Source organism: Microcaecilia unicolor, chromosome 3 (genome assembly GCF_901765095.1).
Source record: "Microcaecilia unicolor chromosome 3, aMicUni1.1, whole genome shotgun sequence".
Lineage (NCBI taxonomy): Eukaryota > Metazoa > Chordata > Amphibia > Gymnophiona > Siphonopidae > Microcaecilia > Microcaecilia unicolor.
In genome coordinates, this window is record NC_044033.1 from 261,056,978 (window position 1) to 261,084,783 (window position 27,806).

At 41.1% G+C, this 27,806-nt stretch overlaps 1 protein-coding gene across 1 annotated transcript in view; it reads left to right on the forward strand.

The window, feature by feature from the left end:
- The window catches only part of STXBP5 (syntaxin binding protein 5), a 789,999-nt gene that overhangs the window by 309,179 nt on the left and 453,014 nt on the right, over positions 1 to 27,806 (forward strand). Inside the window, exon 6 of the mRNA XM_030194976.1 lies at positions 4,114 to 4,197. Coding sequence (XP_030050836.1) covers positions 4,114 to 4,197 — 84 coding nt within the window. The remainder of the gene's footprint in view (positions 1 to 4,113; positions 4,198 to 27,806) is intronic.

Genomic DNA, 27,806 nt, shown 5'->3' on the forward strand with positions numbered 1-27,806 from the left:
ATAAGCCTCGGAAGGTTTGGGAAGGATCAAACGATAGAACGGAGAAATCAAGTTGGAGTATAAGGAAGAGTTAATCTGGCTAAATGATTTGGTACTCCAGTATGGAGGGCTTTATGGGTAAGTATGTGAATTTTGAACTGAACTCTTTGTTCCATGGGTAACAAGTGCAGTTTGGAGAGCGTAGGAGAAACAGAATCCTTTTGTTTAGCATGACAGATTAACCGGGGGGGGGGGGGGGGGGGGGGGGCAATATTCTGAAGTGTTTGCAATTGTTTAAGTTCAATGCCAGCTTAGATTACATTATAGTAATTCAGACTGATTAAGTTGTGGTAAAGGGTATGTTAAAGCATTTTGATCCAGATAACTACAGAATGACAGCAGCTTGCACAGGGCAATGAAACTTAATTTGAAGACTGAAGAGATATGTATAGACAAAGTTCTTTGTTTGTTTGTTTGTTTTTTGTGTTTTTTTTGTGGATTTAGGACCAGATGATGATCTCTTAACTATTTGGACACCATGTCCAAACAACTTTGATTTTGATAAAGAGGACTAAGATCAGGATTCTGACTAAATGTGTAGTGAGCAATAAGAATGTCATCTGCATAAAGATAGGTACTTGAGACCAAATGGCTGTATGAATGCAGCCAGTGGACTGAGAAAAAGATTAAATAAAATTGAAGACAGGATGGATCCTTGAGGAACTCCGCTAAGAAGAGCATAAGAGTCAGATAGATTCTCTTATGCAGCCACCTTGAAAGTACGATTTGAAAGGATGGTGGAAAACCATTTGAGTACTGTTCCTGCTATACCAATAGATTTGAATCTGTCTCGTAAAGGCTTATGATTAACAACATCAAAGGCAGCAGAGAGGTCAAGTAACAGTGTGAGCTTTCTTCTTATATTTCTGTTGCAGACAAAGACTAAGAAGGTTTTTTGATGCTTCTTTTGTTGGTTGGTCTGTAGTTTTCTTGTGAAACGTGTATTTTTAAGGCTTGTTTTAAGACCCTTTTGATTTTTTACATGTAGTGGTATGGCGCTTCAATTTTTTTTTCCATTTTATCATGTATTGATCATTGGTTTAAGTGATGTTAGTGATGCTTGGCACCTTTGAAATACATTAAAGATCCTGAATGAATGTGTACTTTTTTTTATGGTGTTCGTTTTCATGATTTGAATTTTTTTTTAATTTTACATCACTTGGATTTATGTTTTAAAAAAAGTGGTTTTAGCAAATATCATTAAACATAAATATAATCCCTAAAATTTTCATTGACAGGATTAATATTAGTTGATGGATACTTTTCTATAGATGTAGATGGTTTCTTGAATAAGATGGTGACAATTTTGTTAATTTAATCCAGTCTGCCCAACAGTCACACTCATTATCAATTCATGATTAAATTAACAAAATTGTCATCATCTTATTCAAGAAACCAATCATGAGTGATTTCTTGAACCAATTAAATTGACTGGTTTGGTCTTCTACCACACACAACATTCTATTGACCTCATATAGGACTAGAAACTGTGGTTTTGGAATTGTTGTCTGACAAGAGTATTTTGTTTTTATAAGTGTTTGAAAAGAAGTACATCTTATGTTACATTTCACATGCATGTCTACAAATCTCATATATCAAGTTCCTCACCTGTCTGTTATAGTTATTAGATGCATTCCCAATTTTTAATATTTCTAAAGAGTGTAATGCCATACTGGGAAAAGACCAAGGGTCCATCGAGCCCAGCATCTTGTCCACGACAGCGGCCAATCCAGGCCAAGGGCACCTGGCAAGCTTCCCAAACGTACAAACATTCTATACATGTTTTTCCCGGGATTTTGGATTTTTCCAAGTCCGTTTAGTAGCGGTTTATGGACTTGTCCTTTAGGAAACCGTCCAACCCCTTTTTAAACTCTGCTAAACTAACCGCCTTCACCACATTTTCCGGCAATGAATTACAGAGTTTAATTACACGTTGGGTGGAGAAAATGTTTCTCCGATTTGTTTTAAATTTACTACACTGTAGTTTAATCGCATGCCCCCTAGTCCTAGTACTTTTGGAAAGCGTGAACAGACGCTTCACATCCACCTGTTCCACTCCACTCATTATTTTATATACCTCTATCATGTCTCCCCTCAGCCGTCTCTTCTCCAAGCTGAATAACCCTAGCCTCCTTAGTCTTTCTTCATAGGGAAGTCGTCCCATCCCCGCTATCATTTTAGTCACCCTTCGCTGCACCTTTTCCAATTCTACTATATCTTTCTTGAGATGTGGCGACCAGAATTGAACACAATACTCAAGGTGCGGTCGCACCATGGAGCGATACAACGGCATTATAACATCCTCACACCTCTTTTCCATATCTTTCCTAATAATACCCAACATTCTATTCACATTCCTAGCCGCAGCAGCACACTGAGCAGAAGGTTTCAGTGTATTATCGACGACGACACCCAGATCCCTTTCTTGGTCCGTAACTCCTAACGTGGAACCTTGCATGACGTAGCTATAATTCGGGTTCTTTTTTCCCACATGCATCACCTTGCACTTGCTCACATTAAACGTCATCTGCTATTTAGCCGCCCAGTCTCCCAGTCTCGTAAGGTGCTCTTGTAATTTTTCACAATCCTGTCGCGAGTTAACGACTTTGAATAACTTTGTGTCATCAGCAAATTTAATTACCTCGCTAGTTACTCCCATCTCTAAATCGTTTATAAATATATTAAAAAGCAGCAGTCCTAGCACAGACCCCTGAGGAACCCCACTAACTACCCTTCTCCATTGTGAATACTGCCCATTTAACCCCACTCTCTGTTTCCTATCCTTCAACCAGTTTTTAATCCACAATAGGACATTTCCTCCTATCCCATGTCCTCCCACAATAGGACATTTCCTACTGTAGAACATTTTATTCATGAATGATTTCTCTCGCCTGGACTACTGTAACTTACTCTTCATCAGCCTCCCACTTAGCCATCTATCCCCCCTTCAATCTGTTCAGAACTCTGCTGCACGTCTCATATTCCACCAGAACCGATATACTCATATCACCCCTCTCCTCTGGTCACTTCACTGGCTTCCGATCAGATACCGCATTCAATTCAAGCTTCTCTTTCTTACCTACAAATGCACTCAGTCTGCTGCCCCTCACTATCTTTCAACCCTCATCTTCCCTTACGTTCCCGCCCGTAACCTCCGTTCACAGGATAAATCCCTCCTCTCAGTACCCTTCTCCACCACCGCCAACTCCAGGCTCCACTCATTCTGCCTCGCCTCACCCTATGCTTGGAACAACCTTCCTGAGCCCTTACGCCAAGCCCCCTCCCTGCCCGTCTTCAAGTCTTTGCTTAAAGCCCACCTCTTCAATGCTGCGTTCGGCACCTAACCCTTACCGTTCAGTGAATCCAGACTGCCCCAATTTGACTGCCCCTATCGGACCAACCGTTCACTTGTCTATTAGATTGTAAGCTCTTTGAGCAGGGACTGTCTCTCTTTGTTAAATTGTACAGCGCTGCGTAACCCTAGTAGCGCTCTAGAAATGTTAAGTAGTAATAGTATTTCTTGAACCAGTTAGATTGACTGGTTTGGTCTTCTACCACACATGATATTCTATCGACCTCATATAGGACTAGAAATTGTGGTTTTGGAATTGTGTGTTATAATTCTTTGCTCTAAATTGAGCAGATATTAGGCATCTATATTTTGTTGGCAATGTGTGTGAGTCTTCACCACTTTATTGCTTTTTATAGCCCGGATATCTTTTATCTTCTTCATTTCCTTAGTAGTCAAATGCATTTTAGTACAGAGAATTTTATATTTTAAAAGCTTTGGTTCTAACTTAGTTGCAAGTGATGTTACGCAGTTAAATTTTTATAAGGTATGATATTGTTGTATTTTTCTTTTATTCCTCTTGAAAGTTAAATAATAATAAAAAAATAGTATTAAAATGTGATATTAAAACAACGTGTTTTCTCTTTTTGCCTAAACTTTGCTTAGTAGGTGTTTTGGTAATAGCGCTGAGTATTTCAGTGTTTTGTAGGATATGAGCCTCTACTTCTCCTTTCAATGTTGCATATATTAAGAATAATTTTAGCACTTTTTTCTTTTTGTTGTAGCTTTTGATTGGCTTCGAGTCTGGGACAGTAGTACTATGGGACCTGAAGTCAAAGAGAGCGGACTACAGATACACCTATGATGAGGTAAACATTATCTTACTTGTACAATGGATTTCCATGTTTTTGTTTTGCTGATTATTGTTTAGAGGGTAGAGGTTACATATTCTATAGTAGCCTCAATTCAGTATAAAATAATGTGTTTTATGATGGTTTTGAATGTATGTTGGGCTTTAGCCTTCCACAATTGTATATCAGTTCAGCTTTTATTCCCCTGTGCAGCTTCTATAATTCAAGCAAAACTAAAAGCTTCCTTTTTTTTTTCTTTCCCAGCTCTTTAGATAATCCAAAAAGATTACCCCAGTGCTAAAAGACTGGCTGTCTGTAATGGTTTCAGACCAGCCAGCAGTGTAAGGACCCACTCATTTATAGCAGAAGCTGTTTTCTTTGCTACCCCTTCTCATCCAGCTCTTGTTCTATGGCTTCCTTAAAGAAGGCATCCTTATCTACAGGGCTGAGAGAAACCCCATTGTCCTTTCATGGGCTCAGGTACTGTTTCTGAATCCCATGGCTATTCTGGCATCTCTGCTGTCAAAAGCTACACCCTGTGTTCCCAAGGTTCTAAAGAATAGCCCTGTCTTGCCATGGAGATCTTTTTTTTTCTTCTCCTCTTCCTTTTAAATCAGACTGACCTCCCAGTGGTAGAGTAGGTTCTGCTCCTTACATCTGTATTATTTGCCCCTCCCAGACCTTATGGGCCGCTTGCTCTCTAAATGTTTGTGTTCCCTCTTAATGAGACACACAGTTTTCTTTTGTCTTTTTACTATTAATCTCTTAGCTCCCCTATCAGGAGTTATGAGCTCTTATATTCTACAATGCATACATCTCTTAGGATGCTTCAGGAGGAAGGACATACTTAAGGTGAAAGCACTAGGTTGTTGTTGAAAAACTTCCCTCAAACTTCCTGAATTCTTGGAGAAACATCCAGAAATACATTCACCTTGTAAGAATAGAAAATAGCTCATCATTCTCTAAAGTAAGATTTTAACACTAATGGGGGGGGGGGGATTCATCAAATAGCATTAGGGCCATAAGTTGTGTTATTTGGCCCTTAATGCAACTTAAAGGGCACTAATGCAGCTTGATATAAAATACCACAGTGATATATAAGTTGCTGTGAGTTAGACAGTAATGAGATGCAAAGCATGCAAAATGCATGTTTGCAACTCATTACTGTGCAAGTACCCTATCATAACTTACAGTGGTATCAGCGCAAGTCGCATTAGGTCCGAGAAAGCGTGGTAAAAAAAAACTAGTGGTAAAAAAAAAAAACTAGCTCTTTGGAAAGCTCTTTCCCCGAGCCTCAAGACTCCTTCTTCCCCTACCTCCCATAGGGGCTACCTAGATAAGCAGTGGTGGTTCGGGGATTGGGAGGCAGGAGTGAGGACCACTCACTCCTGCCCAGTCTTTCACCTTTAGGAAAATGGTGCCCCTAGCGACGTTATTGTCTTGCCCTGGGGTTCAGCAACCTGTGTATTGGGAAACCCACAGGTTGCTGAATTCCATGGGGATTCAAGGTTTGGTAAAAGGCAATCTTTCACCTCACCTTGATGAATTCCCTTCTAAGTCTCTGTCCAAGGTACTCCATCTGGAGTACAGTGGTTGCTACCTTCAGAATGCCTCATTAGAGGTCTCTAGGATGTCTCTTAATTCTCTATCTCTACCTGAGGTAACTACTCTATTTACCCAGGAATATAAAATGTTCTCTCAGTCCCAGGTAGAGAATTTGGGTTCCAGTGAAGAATATTAAGAAAAATATTATTCCAGCATTACAGCACTGAGCAATAAGAAAAATTCAGAAATCTAAAAATAGCAAGTTATTAGCTCTTTGAATGTTGTCCAGTATTTCCAGTTTATTCTCAAGCATTGTATTACCTTTCTCAAAAGCACTATTGGAAGCTTTCAGCAATTCAGTCTGCCTGGCCTCATCCTCAAAACCCCTTTCTTGATGACCCAACTCCTTTTCCAGGTCTGATGACATCATGATTGTCTTTAGGAAAACATTTAGATAATTGTGACAACTTGATAAAGCAGCCTCCATCTTTTTAACTACCTGCCAGATTTCAAGATTGGTAACTCCTCTGGTGGTTCAAAGGAAGAGATCCTTCAAAATCCAAGCCCCCCCAGCAAAAGCCACTGGTTTCAAACTAGACCTATTAACAGGACCCCCAGATGACAGAATCAGAAGTGGCTTGGCCCAGGTTTCCTTATGGATGTGGTCATGAGAGATATATCTCGATTCTCTTTAATAGAAACATCAGAAACTTGAGGACAAATTTCTTCAGTATGCCCTGGTTATACGATGATAGAACTCAGAGTATCTAAGTAACTGCTAATAGCTGGAAGTAAGGGTGGTCAGTGGAGGACTAGGCTCAGGGTGATCTTCTCCACAGACTAAGAAGCCACAGTGTTCACCAAACGTTCATCATTATCATTCCTGATATTAAAAAAAAGAAGGAATCTATAGGGATCCAAGGAGTAGAAGAATGAGATACTACTAAATCTTTGTTCTTCCCCTTCCTTTTAACTAATCTAATCTAATCTCATTGAGGTACTTATAGACAACTAGATTCTACAGATTGTAAGCTCTGTTGAGCAGGGACTGTCTTTTCATGTTAATCTGTACAGCGCTGCGTAAGTCTAGTAGCGCTATAGAAATGTTTAATAGTAGTAGTAGTAGTACAGATGGTCCAAACCGGTTTATCTAAGACCCCTATTTACAAACTACTGTCGCCTTTTACAAAGCGTTGCTACTGATTAGTGGCGCGCTGAATGCAAGGAAGCTGTGTAAAAGGAACCCTATGATAACAGTGATAATTTACAATAGATGTTTCTGAAACAAATAGATTTTTAAGTTTTCATGAAAGGACATATATAAGGACAATAATTTGATCTGAGGTGGTAAGGAGTAGAGCTGTACTGAATAGCATATTTTACTATTCAGCCAAATACAAATAACAAATATGAATACTGGGCATTCAACTTTAATATAAATAAGAAAAGAAGCACCGTGAAATCAGAGTTCAAGTGTTTACTTCAGTAAGATTTAGCACAATAGAGCCCTGGATTGTTCATATTTGAATTCAAATCACTGTTTGGCTGAATACGAATAGTGTATTCAGGGCACTATTTGGGGCCAAATTGAATTGAATATGAATATTCTGTACAGCCCTAGTAAGGATCCTGTTCCATGTTTTAGTTGCCTGATAAGAGAATAACTGTTCAAGAATTTTCTTGTAATGAACATTTTCAAATGAAGGAAAATTTAGAGCTTGATGACTCGACTCCTTAAACTAATAATATTCTTATCCACCCTTTTAACTGGAACTATTTGGTTCAAACACTGTATCATAAGGTTAGAAGAGAGGTTCAAAACGTTTCTCAATAATCTCAGTTGGATACAAAGGTGCTCCAACGGGATGTTCCCCTTTGGTCATGACCCTTCGGGCAGCTGTTAAAATAGCCAAAATCTGTACCTCTCTGATGATGTACATAGAAAGGGCAATTCTGTATGCCAGCGTCCAATGTTTGGTGCCAAATATATGCGCTTAGGTTATAGAATTCCAACATTTACCATTAATGAATCATTGTTGTCAATAATTGGCATTTATGTGCATAAGTGTTAACACTGTTCCATAAAGTATGCGCCAAAATTGCTTGGCATATAATTGCAGAGGATATACATGTGAACAAAATCATGGGTGGGACAAATCATGGGTGGGTCATGGGTGTATCACCATATGATGCATGCATCTTCTAGAATTCTATCAGTTCTGCATGTTGCTTTGTACATTTAGGTGCACAGCGTACATCACCCAGTTACCTAAGTTTTGTTGTGCCAACAAGCATTTACGCTAGTATTCTGTAACAGCTTAGGATCACCCGGAAGTTGGATCTTAGTGCACCCTATTGTGGCACCTAAATTGAGGCTTCAGGTTATATAATTGCCCCCTTAATTTAGACCTTCTATTTACCAGACTTACACTAAGTTATAACTTATCAAAATGGTGGCTGAATTATCACCACTATTCTGATCAGTTTTTCACCCGCCTTCACTCATTCCCATATAACTTTTAAAATAAGACAGATAGGACAATTAGGGGCCCTTTTACTAAGCCATAGTAGGGCTAACTCATGGGTAGAGCACACTAAATCAATTGTACTGCCGGGGTAGTGCTTGCGCCCTGTGGTAGTTTTGAAGTTAGTGTGTGATGTTTCCCGCAGTAGAAAATAATTTTCTATTTTCTACCGTGAGTTGTGTTCCTGGCAGTAATAGGCAGCATGACCACATTGCCGTGCATTGCCTGATTACTGCAGGAGTAGTGCATGAGGCTTTACTGCCAAGTAAATAGGTGGCGTTAAGGGCTCAGGCAGTAAATAGCCGCACATTACTTTTAATAGTAGCGCACGGCCATTTACTACCTCATTAAAAAAGGCCTTTTTACCAGCCACGGTAAGAAATGACCCAGCATGCACCAATTTCACGCATCCAAACTAGTGCAGGCCACTTTTTACCACAGCTTAGTAAAAGGGCCCCTTAATGCATTCACAGGATGCTGGAGATGCATAATTGACTTTGAATAACAGATACATAGTTTATTAATTCTTTTTATATCCATCCTCTGAGACTGGTGAATCGATGTTTATAGTTGTGATGTTTTTTTTTTAATTTCTTTATTGTTGTATGAAGTTAACCACAAACCACATTACAGCATAAAAGAGAAAAAAAACAGATGTTCCAACATTGAAATCCAAACATTTTCTATGCATCGTAAGCACTATAATATTGAACTTCATAACTTTTTTCCTTCCCCCCATCCCCATAGTCGACCCCCCCCCCCCCATGCCCTACCCCTCCCTCCCGCTCTCTTCCCCTCCCACCCTGTGTCCCGGATTCCTGGTTCAAGACCCTTTGTTTTTAGAGAACGAGGAGAGCACCCTTCCCCATATGTCTCGATACTGCCGCTTGCCCAGAGAAACAGCAGATTTTTGCGCTTGGAGCACCCACTTTGCCATTTAGTTGTGATGTTAAACAAACCCCCAGGGCACATATATCACGATGGGCCTTTAGTCATAGAGAGAAGGGCAAGCAGAATTATAATGGGGATGTAATGACTTTCATATTAAGAAAGCCTAAACAGGTTAGGGCTCTACAGCTGAGGGAAGATATGACTAAGAGGAAATATAATTTAAAATCTACATTAAGATCTAGAATTACCCTACTTATCTATTCTAATCAAGTTTTATTCTTTCAAATTTACAAATGTCAAAATGTCAGTATTCTATAATTATTTTTTAACAACTATTTTTGTAAAAATATTTTTGTGCTCAGAATCAAATGTGCCCAAAGTGCCTATTCAAAGAGCACCCCTTGAAAGAATAAAACTTGATTAAAATAGATACGTAAGGTAATTCTAGATCTTAATGTAGATTGTAAGTTATAGATTTAAAAGATCTAAGTATAGATTTTGAGTTTTGGAAATATAAGCTTCTCATTTAGGCAGATGAGGAGATATGACAGAAGTCTATAAATCAAGAGTGGAATGGAACATAAAAATAGGGAATTTTCAAATAGTATTGAGGACATATCGTAACACTAATTGGAGCATATTTAAAATAAAATGCGGAAAGTTTCTTTTTTCAATGCATAATTAAGCTGTGGAGTTTGTTGCTGGAAGATGTGATCAAGGCAGTTAGTATAGCAGACTTTAAAAGGGTTTACAGTTTAAAATGGATTGAGTCTGAAGCAGCCTTACATGGGTGAAACTTTGGCCAGAATTGGCAATGCTGTCTCTCAGTAAAGTGAATGGAGAAAAGATTGAACATTGCTTTATATTTAAGATAAGTGGATATTTATAATGTGTGTGTTTCAGGATACATACAAGATTGATTTGATTTGTAAAGCAATGGATTTGAAATTACTTTTTTTTTTGATACATATTATGGGGGGACCTGAATTCATACAGAGTGTTGTTTTAGACCAGTGGTGGTGCTAATTCACAGTTAAGCTTAAGTACTGTGTTGGCAATGTGGAGGTACTGAGGTCTTTTTCTCTGTTCATCTTTAATAGAAAATATTTATAGTGGAAGTGGTCATGTTATTGGCTTTAAAAAGAGTTTATGTATTTCATGTAAAAGTTTAACCAAAAGGTAAATACAAAAAAACAAAAGCACATGTTGACCTACAGAAACAGGACAATGAAGAGGTATTTATTGGAAAGACCCGACATGGTCCGTACTTCGGCGACCAAGCGCCTGCATCGGGGGTCACTGTTTTGGCGGTTTTTCAGTGATAGTGGCGTTGGTTCAACAGAGGACATCACGTGTCATTGAACTAAATTCACAGAAGATTTCTTAAATCTTTATCATTTAAGAGTTCTGCAATTTCAGTGATTCCTGATGCAGGCGCTTGGTTGCCAAAACACGGCCTGTGTCGGGTCTTTCCAATAAAGAACTCTTCATTGTCTTGTTTCTGGAGGTCAGCATGTGCTTTTTTCTTTTGTATTTACCTTTTGGAGTGCTCCTTTACCCTCTTTCGATTGACTATATAAAAGTTTAAGAAATATGATCTTTGGGGAGCGGTGACGTCACGCTGAGCGATGGCTGTGTGAGAGAACAGCTCCACACGCCAGTAACGAAGATCGATAATATATAACTACAGGTGGCGAAATCGGAACACACGATCGGACTTAGTGAGCATTAGAGGAGCAGCGGAGCACGGGGATGGCAGGCAAAGAGGCGTCTGGACCCCGCAAATCTTTAAAAGACTTCTCTTACCGGCCGCTGCAGATGGCGGACAAGATGGCGCCCGCAGAAGAAAGCGGGAAAACCGACAAGGCCCGACGCGATAGATCACCAGTAGATATTGCGGTGGAGGGGGAACTTTCTGCAAGAGACTTTTGGGCACTGCTGGAGGTGATTCGAGCGGATATTAAAGGGGTCCGCGAAGATTTCGCGACCCTAGCAGCTGAGCTCCGGGGCGAGGTCTCCGAGATGGGACACCGCGTGTTGGAACTGGATGAACAAATGGAGAGCCAGCAGGAAGCCCTGAGCTCCGTCGAACTTACGCTGGAAGCGCAACAGGCCATGTGCAGGTCCCTGAGTGAGAAGGTGGAAGACCTAGAAAACCGAGGGAGGAGAGCTAATTTACGTTTCAGAGGCATACCGGAGCAAGCTGAATATGTGAACTGCGAACAGGCCATACAGCAAATTGCGAGTATGCTGCTATCTGAAGAGGGGCAAGAAGTGACGCCCTCCATGATCAAAATAGACAGAGCGCATAGAATGCTGGCACGCACGAAAGCTAACGTGCCCCGGGACATTATTGCATGCTTCACGGAATACAAAACAAAGGAAGCTATCCTCCGTAAGGCACGGAAATTGGAAGTGGTGCATTGGGAATCCCTCCCTATTGAAATCTATCAAGACCTTGCCCCTGCCACATTAAAACGACGGGCGGAGCTGCGGAACTATACCAGATATCTGCGAGATAAAGGAATACCCTACAGATGGCAGCACCCTTTTGCTTTGACATATAACCAAGATGGAAAATGGCACAGGGTTACTAATGCGGAGGAAGCTCGGGAAAAATGGCCAGAAGTAGAGGCACCCCGGAGGCCCCCGGAGGAACAGACCAGAGTGGAGGGGGACGCACGCCCGATAAGACAACGTTGGACGCGAGTGGCGAGAGGCAAGGGACGCCTCACTAGACAACAATCTGAGAAGCAGCTGACATCAGCACGATTTAATATAACTTGACTGCTGTATTATGAACATTGAGGCTCAAGGTTTGGTTGATGTGATGTGTGTGCCCGCGAGTTGATATGTATGGGGAAAGTAAGGGAGATAAGAATGTAGTTATAGACAAGGATATGGGATAGTTGGATAACTACTGGCGAATGGGTAGTCACCGTTCTCACAACTTTGGAGGTGGGATACAGTTCTCCCACCGGTTAAAGAAGGATAGGGGAAGGGAGGAGGGAGGGGGATGGGTTTTGGGGATCTCTCAGGAAACTGATAACACTACACATGGTTTAGATAAGTTGCAACGGATCAGGAGGAAGGCTGATAGAATTACAGATAAGGCCCCACCATGATTGGGTTTACATGCTTATCATTAAATGTACGAGGTCTTAACTCCCCTCTAAAACGTAGGAGGCTTTTCCGAGAGGCACTAAGGGTGAAGGCTGAAGTTCTCTTTATACAGGAAACACACGTGTTACCCCGACACGAACATCTGCTACAGCACCCTAGATACCCACTCCAATTCCTGGCATCTAATAGGCAACCAGCAAAAACAGCGGGTGTGGGGATACTATTTAAACAAGGGCACCAATGGGAAATACAAATGGTCAAGAGAGATGTGGGGGGCAGGTTTGTGATTGTGGTGGGGAGTCTCGGGGGTCATACCTACACCTTAGTTAACATTTATGCCCCGAATCACGCGCAAGGAGCCTTTTTTGAGACATTGGGCGCTCAGCTGTCACGCAATGTGCAAGGGGAGCTTTTGCTGGGAGGGGACTTTAATTTGACGATGGACCCCTCGTTAGACAACTCAAGTGGGACAGCGAATTATGCGCAATCAGATCGGGATAACTTGCTTCAGTTTTTAAATCAGTGGGGTCTGGTGGATATTTGGAGGGTGTTACATGGGGGAGAGAGGGACTATACATGCTTCTCGGCTCCCCATGATTCCTATTCAAGAATAGATATGTGGATGGGAAGCGCGGGTGTGACTATGCAGGTGGAATCTTCAGAAATACATACAAGAACCTGGTCGGATCACGCCCCTCTCTCTATAACACTCCGGGGATTCCCAGTAAAAGATAGACAGTTGAGGTGGCAGCTCCCTGATAGAGTATTAGACGATCCAAAAATTGTTCAGAAACTCGCAGGAGAGATCAGGGAGTTCCTGCAATTTAATGATGTCCCGGGCATAGCACCAGAGATTCTATGGGAAACCCTGAAGGTAGTGATTAGGGGGTCCTTGATCTCCATACAAGCCTTTCTACAGAAAGACCATAAAGAAAAAGAAACAATTCTGAGACAAACAATACATTGGTTAGACCCATTAGCCAAACAGAATCAGGCCTCCCCGAGTCAGCAAGAGGAATTGCATAGAGCTAGGGTGCAATTGCTGGACTTGGACCTCAAGGTTATTAAAGAGCAGATGCAGAAGACACAACAGGAATTTTATGAATTCAATAACAAAGCTAGTAAATTACTAGCATATAAATTAAGACAGTTAAGGCAAAGGAATGTCATTAGTAGAGTGAGAACAGAGGATGGGCGGCTTTGGGATCAACCGGCAGAGGTTAAGAGACTCTTTGTGGAATACTATCAGAGACTCTATAGCCCAGAGGAGGGGATGGAGGAGGAGGCCATTCGGGCCTATTTGAGTAACATAGATATGCCAACTCTCAGGGGGAATGATTATGAGATGCTATCTGCCCCCATAGAGCTAGAAGAGGTGACATCAGCAATCAAGGGTCTGCCTAGTGGAAAAGCTCCAGGAGCAGATGGGTATAATAACCGATTCTATAAATGTTTTAACTCGTTATTGGCACCAATTCTACTTAGAGTATTCAATACTATACAGGCTGATACCGGGCTCCCAAGATCTTGGCGCCTAGCTGAGGTGGTTTTATTATTAAAGCCACATAAAGATCCGCAAAGTTGTGGCTCATATCGGCCTATTTCCCTGCTGGGGACTGACTATAAAATATTGACCACCATCTTGGCTGCCCGGCTGCAGAAAGTACTCCCATATCTGGTTCACGAGGACCAAGCCGGGTTCATAGCAAATAGACAGACCTTTGACAATACTAGGCGAGCACAATATCTACTGGATAGAATTAAACAATTGGGACACCTGGCAGTGTTTGTGTCACTGGACGCCGAGAAGGCGTTTGATAGAGTGCTGTGGCCCTTCCTGTTTGAACTGCTAAGGAAGGTTGGAATTGGCGGGCAATACTTAAGCTGGGTCGCGGCGCTCTACCAACAGCCGATGAGTCGGCTGCGAATTAATGACACGACAACAGAGCCTTTTGAATTGTTTAGAGGTACAAGACAGGGTTGTGCCCTCTCCCCATTACTGTTCGCACTAGCCATGGAACCACTAGCAATCTTGATTCGAGCAGAAGTTGCAGTACAAGGCATTAGAATTGGGAGGCATGAAACCAAACTACTGCTTTATGCAGATGATATACTGCTGACACTGTCGCAGCCTGAGATATCGTTGCAAGCTGTAATGCAGATAATTCAGGGATACGGCCAGGTGGCTGGTCTCAAAATTAATATGCAGAAGTCTGAGATCATGCCCATACAGTGCTCGAATGAGCTACAGGAGCAGCTACAAACCTCCTTCCATCTCCTCTGGTCGCCTCAGTATATTAGATATCTGGGGGTTAATTTAACGCCAGACACTGGGGACCTATTTCGGGAGAACTTTTTACCTAAACTACGCGAACTTTTGCAAGAACTGGACAGATGGGGAGGGTTACACATGTCATGGATGGGTAGAATAGCAGCGGTTAAGATGACACTGCTCCCCAAACTCCTGTATCTGTTTATGGCAGTGACAGTTCATATACCATACACATTTTTTCACACTCTTCATAAGAAAATGTTCGCCTTTATCTGGCGTAGAAGACCACCTCGAGTGGCCCGTAGTGTCCTCTTTCAACTACGGAAAGATGGGGGTATGGGAGTGCCTAACTTTAGCCTATATTATAGAGCTGCCCTATTTCAGATGCTGTCCACGGTACAGAGAGGCCCGAATAAGTTGTGGACCTACGATGCGCAATGGGGCTTAAAAGGGGTGCCAATATGGGCAGTAGCGTGGCTCCCCTTGCCGCTCATACGAGACCTTATTTCGGGAATACGGGGTCCGATGGGGGTGATCCTGGGGGAATGGGTTAGATGTAGAGCGGCATGGTTCCCTGGGCGTAAATATCATGTGATGACCCCTATCATTTTTGCAACCGACTTCACCCCAGGTCGGACAGATGGGGTATATAGACATTGGTCTGCAGCCTCGTTGCGCTTGCTGGGCCAAATATGGGAAGATGGGAAGTGCCATTCATTTCACACACTTCAGGAGGAATTTGGGTTAGGGGACAAAGATTACTTCTCGTACATGCAGATTAGAGACTTTATACAGAGAAAAGCGAGAGAGGACTTAGCCCTTGCAGACACAGAGCTTGAGTTAGCCATGAGATCAGGGGAAGGCAAAGGGGGGATATCCCGCATTTACAGAGCTATGTTGCATAAGACCCAACCACTGGGCAAATACATTAAGAAATGGGAGACGACACTGGGTGCCACATATGACCCACTGGTCTGGAAAAGAATATTTAAACGTTTATTGGCATTTTCAGTAGCTACTCCTTTATTGGAAAATGGGTATAAGATGTTGTATCAATGGTATATGACCCCGAGCCGACTTTTCCGCATTTTTAAAAATGGATCGGCACTCTGCTGGCGTAGGTGCGGGGCAGAAGGTACATTTTGGCATATCTGGTGGGAATGCCCAATGATACAGCAGTTCTGGCAGGACTTACAGTCCAGACTGCAGAGCGGGATGGGGCTGGTGATAAAGTTTGATGCTGACATATGTCTGTTAAATTTAGTTGCAAAAGAGAGTAAAGGCTCCTGCTCAGCACTTTTACGATACATTGTTACAGCAGCCAGGACTTTAATTGCAAAGTATTGGAAACAACAAACACTGCCCACTGTGGACCAAGTACTTACCAAGGTGGACTATTGCTGTATGATGGATAAATTGACTGCCATGCGAAGAGGAGGAATGATGAGATTTCTTAAAACCTGGTCCACTTATGTAGAGTGGCGAGGGCTTACAGGATGAGGAGTATATTTGGTGACTCTGGTGGCAAAACAATGTGTAACCTTTTGATGATGTGTTCCTGAGAGGGGTGGGAGGGGGGAGTTTAGGGGGGCTTTTTGTTTTTGTTTCTTTCTTGTTGGTACTGCAAAATGTATGGCATATATTGTCAATATGCGTTACTGTATGCTCTGAAAATTGTTAACTCTAATAAAAAGATAAATAAAAAAAAAAAAAGAAATATGATCTTTTCCAATAAAAGGGTTTAGACATAATCTGAAGGAAAAGTCTATGAACCATTAATAGCCACATAAATTGAGCAAGTCACCAGTATGTCTTTCTTTGAAAAGGGTGGAGGATCTACTCATTGTGATTATCAGTAGCTTCAACAGAACCAAATTCATTAATATTTTGTGGAGTTCTGTGGTGGTAGACCTAGCGAACTGCTCCAGAACTAAGGGGTCCTTTTACTAAGGTGTTCCGAAAAAATGGCCTGTGCTGGTATAGATGTGTGTATTGAACGTATGCAGGTCCATTTTTCAGCGCACCTGCAAAAAAGGCCTTTTCTTTGGGCTGAAAATGAACATGTGGCAAAATAAAAATTGGCGTGCGTCCATTTTGGACCTGAGGCCTTACCACCACCCATTGATCTAGTGGTAAGGTCTCACACGTTAACAGGACAGTAATGTTCTACACGTGTACAATGCCGATTACTGCCCAGTGAAAATTTCTGACGCGCTTAGTGAAATTGCGTAAAAAATAAAACTACCGCCAGGTCCATGTGGTAGCCCGGTGGTAGTTCAAAATTAACATTCATAGGCGCCTACATGTCTTAGTAAAAGGGCCTCTAAAGTTCCCTCACAGATGGGCTATAAGAAAACCAGATCCTTTTTTGCCCCAAAACTCTTCATAAATCCCATCAACCATAGTTTGAAACTGCACTGCTTATTAGGCCGTATGAAAACATCTGCATATCCTCTGCCGAAATCTGAGCACACACACATTCATTTTTATCATTATAAAGAAATTAAATCAGAAATTTTCCTATTCCCATGCTATAATTGAGGTATTCTCCTGTAACCTAGAATAAATCCAGCAGTGAACATAGTCACACAAACTAATGTACAACAAATCACCAAGACAGGATGCTATTCACTCCATTGTTCTGAAGATTGAAATATGAAATTTCAGGGTGGTAAACTAAGCTTTATTAAAATTAGTCTCCGTGCCAGAGGACAGGAGGATGGGTAATGTAACATCAGTATTTAAAAAGGACTTCTGGGTGATTCAGGAAACTTTAAACTAGTGAGTCTGGCCTCGTTGTCAGTGCAAAATGGTAGAAACCATCCTTAAAAGCAGGATTAATAGATATGTGGAAGAGCCATTGTGTATTTAACAATGGGAAGTTTTCTCTGACAGAAGTCATGGAATAGAGGACTATGCCCTGTTGTAAACTGGTAACAAGTTAACAGACAGAAAGTGGGACTACATGATCAGTTTTCCAGTGAAGAGAGGTAAATAGTAAAGTATACCAAGGATCTGTATTGGAACTAGTGTTGTTTAACATATATATAAAAGATCTAGAAAAGGGAGCGGCAAGTAAATTGAAATTTGCAGAGGACAGGAAAATTATTCAAAGTTATTGAAAACCCACCAGAATGTGAGGAATTGCAGGAGGATCGGTGGGACAATATTTAAAGTGGAGAAATGCAAAGTGATGAGCTTAAGGAAACAATTTTAAAGGATCCTGTGGAAAACATATTGTTGAAATCATTGGCTTGCTTTGCAGCAGTGACCCAAAAAGAAAATAGAATATTTGAGAATTACTTAGAAATGAATATAATACAAATAGGGAATATTATAATGCTTCTGTAATGACCTGCACCTTGAGTACTGTTTGCAGTCATAGTGCCACATCTCAATAATATGTACTGTAGCAACACTGGAAAAAGCAGAAAGGGCAATAATGATAGGGGATAAAGTTTAAGAAAAGATGATAGGGGATGGAACTCCCTTTGAAGAAAAGTTTTAACAGGTTACTGCTCTAAGGATGGACGAGATGGTTCATAGCAAGCTTAGAAAAGCTGGTAAAACAGACATTTGTAGATTCTGTAAGAAAGACCTGGAAATGGTTACTTATCTTATATCTGGCTGCAAAGTTCTGATGATAGAAAATTTCTCTACAGAAAGGCACAATAAGGTGGCATGTCTCATCCATTGGAAAGTTTGCAGATATTACAGCATTGCTGTACCAGAAGAGCATTAGGATCATGTCCATAAGAGAATTATGGAGAATGAAAAGGTTATGAACACCTGGGATGTCCCCATTCCGACCAAAGCTGGACTCAAGACAACCGGACATAGTGGTGAAGGAGAAAAACACAATAAATGCATTGATAATAGAAATTTCATTGTCAAGTAATTATTCTGTGAATTAGGTAGAGAAAGAAAGAAAGAGAGAGAATCCTCAAATAATAAGCTATCCAGTCAGAGACCAAGAAAACATGGCAGAGAGATACAGAAATATTCCCAATTATTTTGAGTGCCACAGGCTTGATTAAAAGGCGTTTTCAAGCACATCATGATAGGTTCCCTAAATATGTTACACTTTATGAACGCCAGAAGAAAGCTTTCTTTGGTACAATGCAAGTGAGCGTTACCAGAAATGTGAGTGACTGAGATATTCCACATAATGTGGCTTAAAAGTGAGGAACATTGCCCTCATAGTATATGGAAAACCCATTTGGAGACATTGGCCCCAAGAGAAAAGGCTTAATATATTACTGCTCTTCAAAGGCTAATACTGAGCGGTAGTTATGATAGAGGTTAACAGAACTTAAGTGGCATAGAGCAAGTTAATAGTGAATGCTTATGTCTTCTATCAAATAATACTAGAACTACAGGATATTCTTTGAAACCTACAAGTAGCAGATTAAATCAAATTTCAGTAGATGAAACAATTTAGGTTGTGTTGAAAGTTCCTGAAGGGCAGGTCCATAACCAGTTATAAGCCAGATATATTTGGTTGTCTCCACTTCATGCATGTGTGGATAAGGAATAAGGAATGGACTTCATTGCTGTGTTCCGCAGGGTTCTTCCAAATCATCCAGACTGGCCACTGTCACATAAAAAATGTTGAACAAAATGGACCAATTGATCTGCCTCAGCATGGCACATCTTAAGTTATGCTTTTAGTTTTATAAGTAAAGGAAGCCGAGGAACTGAATGGAATCAGAGTTATACAGAAATAAGTATTAGAGCACACAGTCGAAAGCAGAGATGACTCACCCGACTGGCCAGCAACAGCCTCTAGTCAACACTTGTCTCCAAAGGCTTGTTTGAAAAGTCAAGCCTTCAGGTAGACCTTGAAGCTCTTAATAACCAGATCACTATGTAGGGCAAGGGGCAGAGAGTTCCAAATGTGAGGAGAAAGGAAGAAGAAAGCACGGTGTCTAGTTGGGCAAATTTAGGACTTGGTAGAACTTAGACGGTGGTCGTTTAAGGAATGAAGGACCCTGGCAGGTGAGTAGGAGAGTTAGGCGGGAGGGAAAATCAGGGGAGCCTAGTCTAAAAGCCTCAAAAGTCAGCAGGGTGACTTTCAGGCTTATTTTCAAAAGAGAATGGCGCCCATCTTCCGACACAAACCGGGAGATGGGCGTTCTCTCAGAGTCGCCCAAATCGGCATAATCAAAAGCCGATTTTGGGTGTCTTCAACTGCTTTCCGTCGCGGGGACAACCAAAGTTCACGGGGGCATGTCGGCACTGTAGCGAAGGTGGGACTGCGGCATGATTAAGAGATGGGCGTCCTCGGTCGATAATGGAAAAAAGAAGGGCGTCCCTGACGAGCACTTGACCAACTTTACTTGGTCCATTTTTTCTTGCAACCAAGCCATGAAACGGTGCCTGAACTGACCAGATGACCACCAGAGGGTATCGGGGATAACCTCCCCTTACTCCCCCAGTGGTCACCAATCCCCTCCCACCCTAAAAAAACTTTAAAAATAATTTTTGCCAGCCTCAAATGTCATACCCAGCTCTATGACAGCAGTATGCAGGTCCCTGGAGCTGTTTTAGTGGGTGCAGTGCACTTCAGGCAGGCGGACCCAGGCCCACCCCCCCTACCTGTTACACTTGTGGTGGTAAATGTGAGCCCTCCAAAACCCACCAGAAACTCACTATACCCACATGTAGGTGCCCCTTCACCCGTAAGGGCTATGGTAGTGGTGTACAGTTGTGGAGAGTGGGTTTTGGGGGCTCAGCACCCAAGGTAAGGGAGCTATGCACCTGGGAGCAATTTGTGAAGTCCACTGCAGTGCTGCCTAGGGTGCCCGGTTGGTGTCCTGGCATGTCAGGGGGACCAGTACACTACGAATTCTGGCTCCTCCCTTGACCCAAAGGGCTTGGATTTGGTCGTTTTTAAGATGGGCGTCCTCGGTTTCCTGAAAATCTGGGATGACCATCTCTAAGGTCGGCCTAAATGTTGAGATTTGGGCGTCCCCAACCGTATTATCGAAACGAAAGTTGGACGCCCATCTTGTTTCGATAATATGGGTTTCCCCACCCCTTCACGGGGCCGTCCTGTGAGGACACCCTCATGAAAACTTGGGCGCCCCGTTCGATTATGCCCCTCCACGTAAGTGATCCAATATTCCGCTGGAAACCAGTGGTGCTGTTTTAATAGAGGGGAAGTGTGATCAGAAAGGTTGTTTTAATAGAGGGGATGTGTAATCTGATAGCTGTGTTTTGTAAAATCTGTAACTTCTTAACAGCAGATCGAGGTAGGCCCGAATAAATAATATTATAGTCAATACGTGAGGTGAAAAAAGAAAGAAGTGATGCGTGGAAACTCTCGTCAAAATGTAAAGAAGCAAAGATTGGATAAGTGTGAGATGTGTGACAAAAATGATAAAGAGGAATCCAGAATTACTCCCAGATAGCGAGAATGTGAAACTTTTTACATCCAGAAGATTACAATAGTATCAGGAGCCTGCTAGCAGCATGAGCAGAAGTTCTTCTGTTAAATGAAACATATTGCCAGTCTCCATACACAAGAAGGATAATAGAAATGACGCTTCCCATTTTGAGACATAATTTCCCTTTCTTTGGGTAACACTTCCTTTTGTTAGTTCAAGCCAACTCTGTTAAAGTGATGCTTTAAAGTAAAATGCGTAACTATAGCTCAGAGAGAGAATTTCAGTTGGCAGGTAGTGCATTTCTTCTTAAACTTTAAAATTTAGGTTGGATGCTGTCAGATGAGGCAGCGCCCTTACTCACAGGTGTTGCAGGTATAGGAACAGAAAAGAATAACTCTGTGGCCACAAAGGTATGTTCTGTGTTGATTATTGGCCTGATACCAGTTATATCACACAGCTCAGAATGAAGAGTCTAATCAGTGATTCCCAACCCAGGGGCCCTTTTACTAAGCTGCATAGGCGTGTATGCGCATCAATGTTGAACTACCGTCCAGCTACCATGTGATGGGCAGTAATTCCATATTTTACGCACATCTGCGGCACTAGCCAGGTGGTAATCGGCAATGTATATGTGCTGACGATTAACGCATGAGACCTTACAACTAAGTCAACGGGTGGTGGTAAGGTCTCGGGTCCAAAATGGACACACACCAATTTTCATTTTGCCGCACATCCATTTTCAGCCAGAAAAAGAAAAAGGCATTTTTTTGCAGGTGCACTGAAAAATGGACCAGCGCGTGTCCAATGCACACGTCTACAGCAGCGCAGGCACACCTAGCCAGTTGGATTTTCAGGATTGCCACAGTGAATATACATGAGAGAGTTATGCATATACTGTATTTTCATCTATCATGTGCTTATTCATTATGATTTTCATGAAAAGCAAATTGGAAAGGTGTGCTTTTTGGGGGAAGATTGAGACCCTCAGAGTTAAATCATTCAGTTCGTCTATTACTTACGTTACAAATGTGTCCTTGAGCACCTTTGCACATATCCAGTCAAATAAATTGCATTCTAGCACTGCTTTAGTGTAAATAGTGATAGTGGCCCTGTCATCGCAGTTTATAAAGTAAGAGAGGAGGAAATTGCATTGAATATATATACCAGTTAAACAAACTTACTAAATTTATTTATTTATGCATGCATTCATGACATTTATATCCCACATTAGCCCAAAATAGACACGAGTATTGGAGAATGATTGTAAAATTGCATAAAAAAAGAAAGAATACCCTTAAGCATAAACATATATTTCATTCTAACCCAACTGGTGTGCTTTTTTAATAATAGTACTAAAGTGTTCTTTGTGGGATCCTTTCTTGTTCTTTGCTGAAACATGATCATTCAAATCCTCTTTTGAGGAAAAAGCCTGTGAGGTCTTTTAGGCCCCTTGTGCCACATAACCTTTGTCCTAAAATAAAGGTGTACCTGCTTACAAAGATGTTAAGTTTTCTCCAGGACCAATACGGCTATTAGTAGTCTCAACATCACATAAATTATCATTATTGTAAAGTAGAGTGGGCAGCTGGAGCATTTGGCTCATGATCCTAAATTGCTAGAGAGGAACTAATTATGTGAAAAGTCAATAACATCTGCAGTTGTATGCTTAATTAAGGGGAAAACATTAAGGACTGCCTTCACCCAAAATCTTTTTTACTTCTGGGGATGAATATTGGAGACAAACTAAAAGAGCAGCTGTTGAAGCAGATAATCAAGATATATTTAGTCAAAGAAAAATATTAGTCCGTGCCTGCAAAAATATGCATCAAAAGTTGTGTGGTCAAAAACTATGGATCTTTCCTGATGTTACTAAAGTTACCCAAGAAAAAAGAAAAAAACATTTAGAAATGAGAGAAGAGACGAGGGCCATGGGGGCAACTCATGAAAATGTTTAGTGACATATTTGGGAGTTAAGTATGTTTTCTTTATACCAGATCAATTAAGAGCTTTCATAGACCTGAAAAGGGTATCAGAGCTACAACATCAGAAAGGCTTAAGAAATTATAGGTGGGTGGGCACAAAGCCTTTTTTTTTCTTTTTCCTTTTTTCTTATTATGATCTCCCTGATCTATCTCCCACTCCCCCCTCTGTGGTTTGTGGTCTAAGGAAGGGACAAAAGTGAAATATTCTATTTTGTTGATTAATCTCTGTGTGAGAGTATATACTGGTTTACATATCTGATCTCTTTTGATTCCTGAATTGCATGAAACAAGTTTATTGCTTGTGTAATATTATTAAAGCATAAATAAAAAATTTAAAAAAAAAAGAATCCTGGTGGTTTGTGTGTTGGATCTGGGAGTGCTTACTGGGAGTGTGGCTTCCAGTAACCTAGAAATCACTGGAGATAATTTGAGAGCGGGAGACTCGCCCAGAGGCGGTTGTGACCCAGTTGGTGGGAGGAGGGTGCTAGTGTAGAGCACAAGCGGCAGGTGCAGATGGACCTGAGCTGTGCTGGGGATAGACCCTCTAAGTGGCTGCGGGGTAGGCGGGTGGCCAGGAGTTTCGTGACACAGTTGTAGGAAAGGGAGAACAGAATAATCCAAATGGAAAAATAAAATGAGCAGATGACAAAGGCCTAAAAATTTTAGCTTTAGATTTTAGAGCCTGACTTCATGGGTTTTGTTTCTTGTTTTTTGTTTGAATATTTGTTTCTAATTTGTAGTCTTGTATTCTTTACTGTGTGATGATCTGTGTTTTCCATGTGCAACTGCAATAAGGGATTCTGTTAAGATGTATTATAGTTTTTTAGTATGAATCTATAACAGTCCAGCTTGTTCTCTTTTCCTAGCTGGAGTTGTATTGGTGGTCTAAAATATTTACAGTGCTGATTTTTCAAAAGTAGGGAAGTTACAGGTTGAATGCTTGGTGTTGATGCTGGTATGGCAAGATAAGCTGAGTGTCCATGTATAAAATTTTTATTTATTTGTGTTACTTTCAAATGATATGCTATTGGTGGGAGTTTGTTTTACTTTTACTGATATGACACCAACATTTGGATAGAATAGAATATTTTTGTATTTTGAATTGTAAACTGAAACATTCTGCTTTTGCTCTGTACCCATTGATGAGAAAGTTTATGTTGATCTAGGAATGTCGCATGTGAGGATAATTCTCTGAGGATAATTGTATAATTGGGCATTTAGGTTAAGACAGCAAAAACGCATCTAATGTTTTGCTACTTTTCTTTATAAAATACTAGTTTAAGTGGCTGAAAATCTGGCTTTGTTTAAAGTGCGATCACTTAACACCAGCCCCATACCAGGTGTAAATAACTGTGGGGCCCTTTTTGTAAGCCACGTAAGGCTCTATGCACACCAAATGCGCGCCAAAATGGAGTTACTGCTTGGCTACCACGTGGCCCTTGCGGTAATTTCATTTTTGGCGCACGTCTGATACGTCTGAAAAATATTTTTTATTTTCGGGGGTGCGCATAATGGACGCTCGCAGGTCATTACCGCCCGGTTACCGCATGGGTCTTTACCGCTAGGTCATTGACTGGCAGTAAGGTCTCAGACCCAAAATGGACGCGCGACAATTTTGATTTTGGCACACGTCCATTTTTGTCAAAAATTTTAAAAAGGGCTTTTTTACAGGCGCGCTGATAAATGGATCGGCACGCACCCAAAACCCGCGCCTACACTACCGCAAGCCATTTTTCAGTGCACCTTAGTAAAAGGACCCCTGTGCCTTCATTTATGGTTTCTTAGACTTGATAATACTGCCTTTCGTAACACACATCAAAGCAGTTTACAATAAAATCTAAAAATTCAAAAACATTCTGAGACAAAAGGAGAAACAGGAACACCAGTAATTTATAGGAAAGGGACACACAGTAGGAATAGCAGTAAACATTGTAGATTAATAGGAACAGTAAATATAAAAGAAAAGAAAAGACAAAGATGTTTGCTTGTACCGCCTGTGATCCATCCGAACTCTCAACCCATGTACATGGCCACCGTGAAAATATGCACCATGCAAACGATGTGCGTACTTTTATAGTAGTCAATATTTTAAGAGGTCATTTACACGTCTATATTGCCACTTATGCATGTAAATGGCTAAAGTATTGACATTTACACAGTTTGTTCTTCCCTAAAACTAGATGCCATCTTATTGAATTACCTCTAAATGATTTACTCAAAACATGTATTTAAGAATGACTAAGTTTAGGTAAAGTGAGACATCAGAGTTCAAACCAAGGCCCTGATACTCAAAACGCTGGCGCTGTTCTGATTAGCACTGTAAAAATACCGTCAGAACATCGCAGACGAATAATGCCCTAATGATCAATGCTAATGAGATTCAGATATAGGTACGCTTATAGCACTGAGCATTAGGGAGTTCGGCAGAAGGATTATGCTGGCATATGCACAGAAGAACTCCCGTGGTAAGCTCAGCTTCTGTGCGCATGTGCCTGGTAAAACCCAAATGTGAAGCACACATTAGCATCTGTTTTCTGTGTCCAAAATATAAGCATTTTTAGGGGGGGGGGTTTAGCTTGGCCATTTATATTTAGACTGGGTGTTTTTAATTTTTTTTTTTTTTTTTAGCATGGACACTTTAAATTCAGATGCAGGAAACAGACACCAATGTATGCTTTCGCTTGGGTCTGCTGTTTCTCATGACCAGTGCTTAAGATCTTGCACTGGCTTCCTTCTGCTTGCAAAAGCAATCAACACTGGCAGAGTGCAGAAAGAATCATGAGAGAAGCACGAGAATCATGAGAACCTCTTCCAACACCCTAATGCCTGCTCCGACCTGGCATTGTTTTTTGCAGCGGTAAGGCAGTTTTGTTTCAGGTGCTCTTTTCTGAGCATTGGAGAGGAATAGAAATTGACCTCATTCACATGAGTTTGACTGCATTTGCATGCTGTCTGCACTAGTGCCTGGCGCTCTCATTATTTCTCGCACTAGACCCCTCTGAACATTCTGCGCAGGTAAATGCGAGCACTAGTACGGCGCTAATGGCCTATAGTGCCCTTGTATACGTTTGAGTATCAGGACCTAAGAGATGGAGCTTGGACCCCTCCAAACAAAGAGGCATTTCATTGTCCCTGTGGGCAAGTCACGTCACTCTTTCTTGCCTCAGGTACAACTGTGGGCCTCTGGTTTACTAAGCTGAATTAATAAGATGCACTAATTACCAACTTAAATAGAGAGGTGTGGTAGCCGTGTTAGTCCACTCTTAAAGGTTATCAATAGAAATCAAACAAAATAAAACATGGAAAAGAAAATAAGGCACAGCTATCCCAGCTGCCTAGCTTACACCATCAGGCTTGGGTACCCCGCCACCAGCCCGGGGTAGCGTAGCTTGCCCCGGGCCCCCCACTATAGACAAGCTGCGGCCTGTTGTGCCAATTACGGATTCTAGTACATTCTGTAAGTCGTTATTGAAAAGGTCGTTTCCTATTGCGGATAGGTGTGTCCCATATCATCTTATTTTCTTTTCCATGTTTTATTTTGTTTGATTTCTATTGTGAAGAAAAGGCTAAACGAATTTTACATTTAATATAAAATGTTTTATTCCCCTCTTAGTTTATAATTTACTGTATAGCATCAATGGGCTGTACAGGAAGCATATCTGGACCAACAAGCAATGTACAGGCAAAGAAATCAGAATGCTTAAACAAGCAATGTACAGGCAAAGAAGTCAGAATGCTTAATACACAAATTTCTCATTGGTCTTATATACCCTTTTTCTTTCCATGCAAGTCTCTGAATACCACAAATTAATCATGTGCAGAACATGATGCTGCATCTGTTTCCCCTTATTGCTCCCTTTTCTTTCCCACAGACTTTCTGGAGCCGTGCCTTTGGCTGATGTTTAATGTCTGTCACATTCTTTTCTCATGCCTCAGGAGGTTTTAGTGTTGACCCAGCTTGTTCTGATCATGGAGCCTTCCACTTCCATTTTTTATGCTTTTATTCAACAAATCCTCCCTTGAGGCCTGGTCGTTCCAGGACTCACACATCTGTTTCAGCTCCAGTCTGTTTCTTCTTACCTCCCTTCTAAATCTCCTCCCCCTTGTTTGTGGCATTCAGTTTCTGCACGCTCTGTCTTTCCATCATTTTTAACATACGTTTTTCAATATTTTTGGCTGACATATTAAAGTTCTGTTCATTCTTGATTTCAGTTACCATTGTCATTTTAAAAACCTGGCACATCTTTTGAAAACATGCTAATACACATGGTACACAGCATTAAGATTCAATTGTACTAGGGTACAAAATTTATATTTCTTTGGTAATGACCTATATAACTTATAATCACACCACAGATAATCTTCTAGCCGCAATATATTCAGCGAGGTGAGATTTGAATACAGACAGTGAGCTTCATCAAAGGGAAGTACACTGTCATTCTTACTTTTCATATAAGAACAATTATAAGGATAATGCCTAATTGCATTAACTGATGTGGCATTAAAAATTATACAAATTAAAAGCATATTCCAAGGTGCTAACATTCATTGAATCAGTTGTTACATACCATTGAGTTAAAGTCTTATTGCAGCTTGTTTTATTGCCACATTTTTCTTTGGTGGCTGTGACATTTACAATCACTGTACTTCTTCCTATAGACCAATTACCTGTTACAACATCGTGAGTGTAATTGCACTTTATCGGGGGGATGTTTCCAGTCATCGTACTATTAATCAGACACCAAAATGATGTCGTCCGTAAGCAAGGCTTGCTTATAAATAGTCTCATTTGTCCAATAAAGGTTTCCATCATCCCTTACACAGGTATTATTGGGATAACAGACATGGTACCCACCCAACTTTATCATTGTAGTCCCATACATCATAGCTGGCAAGGACA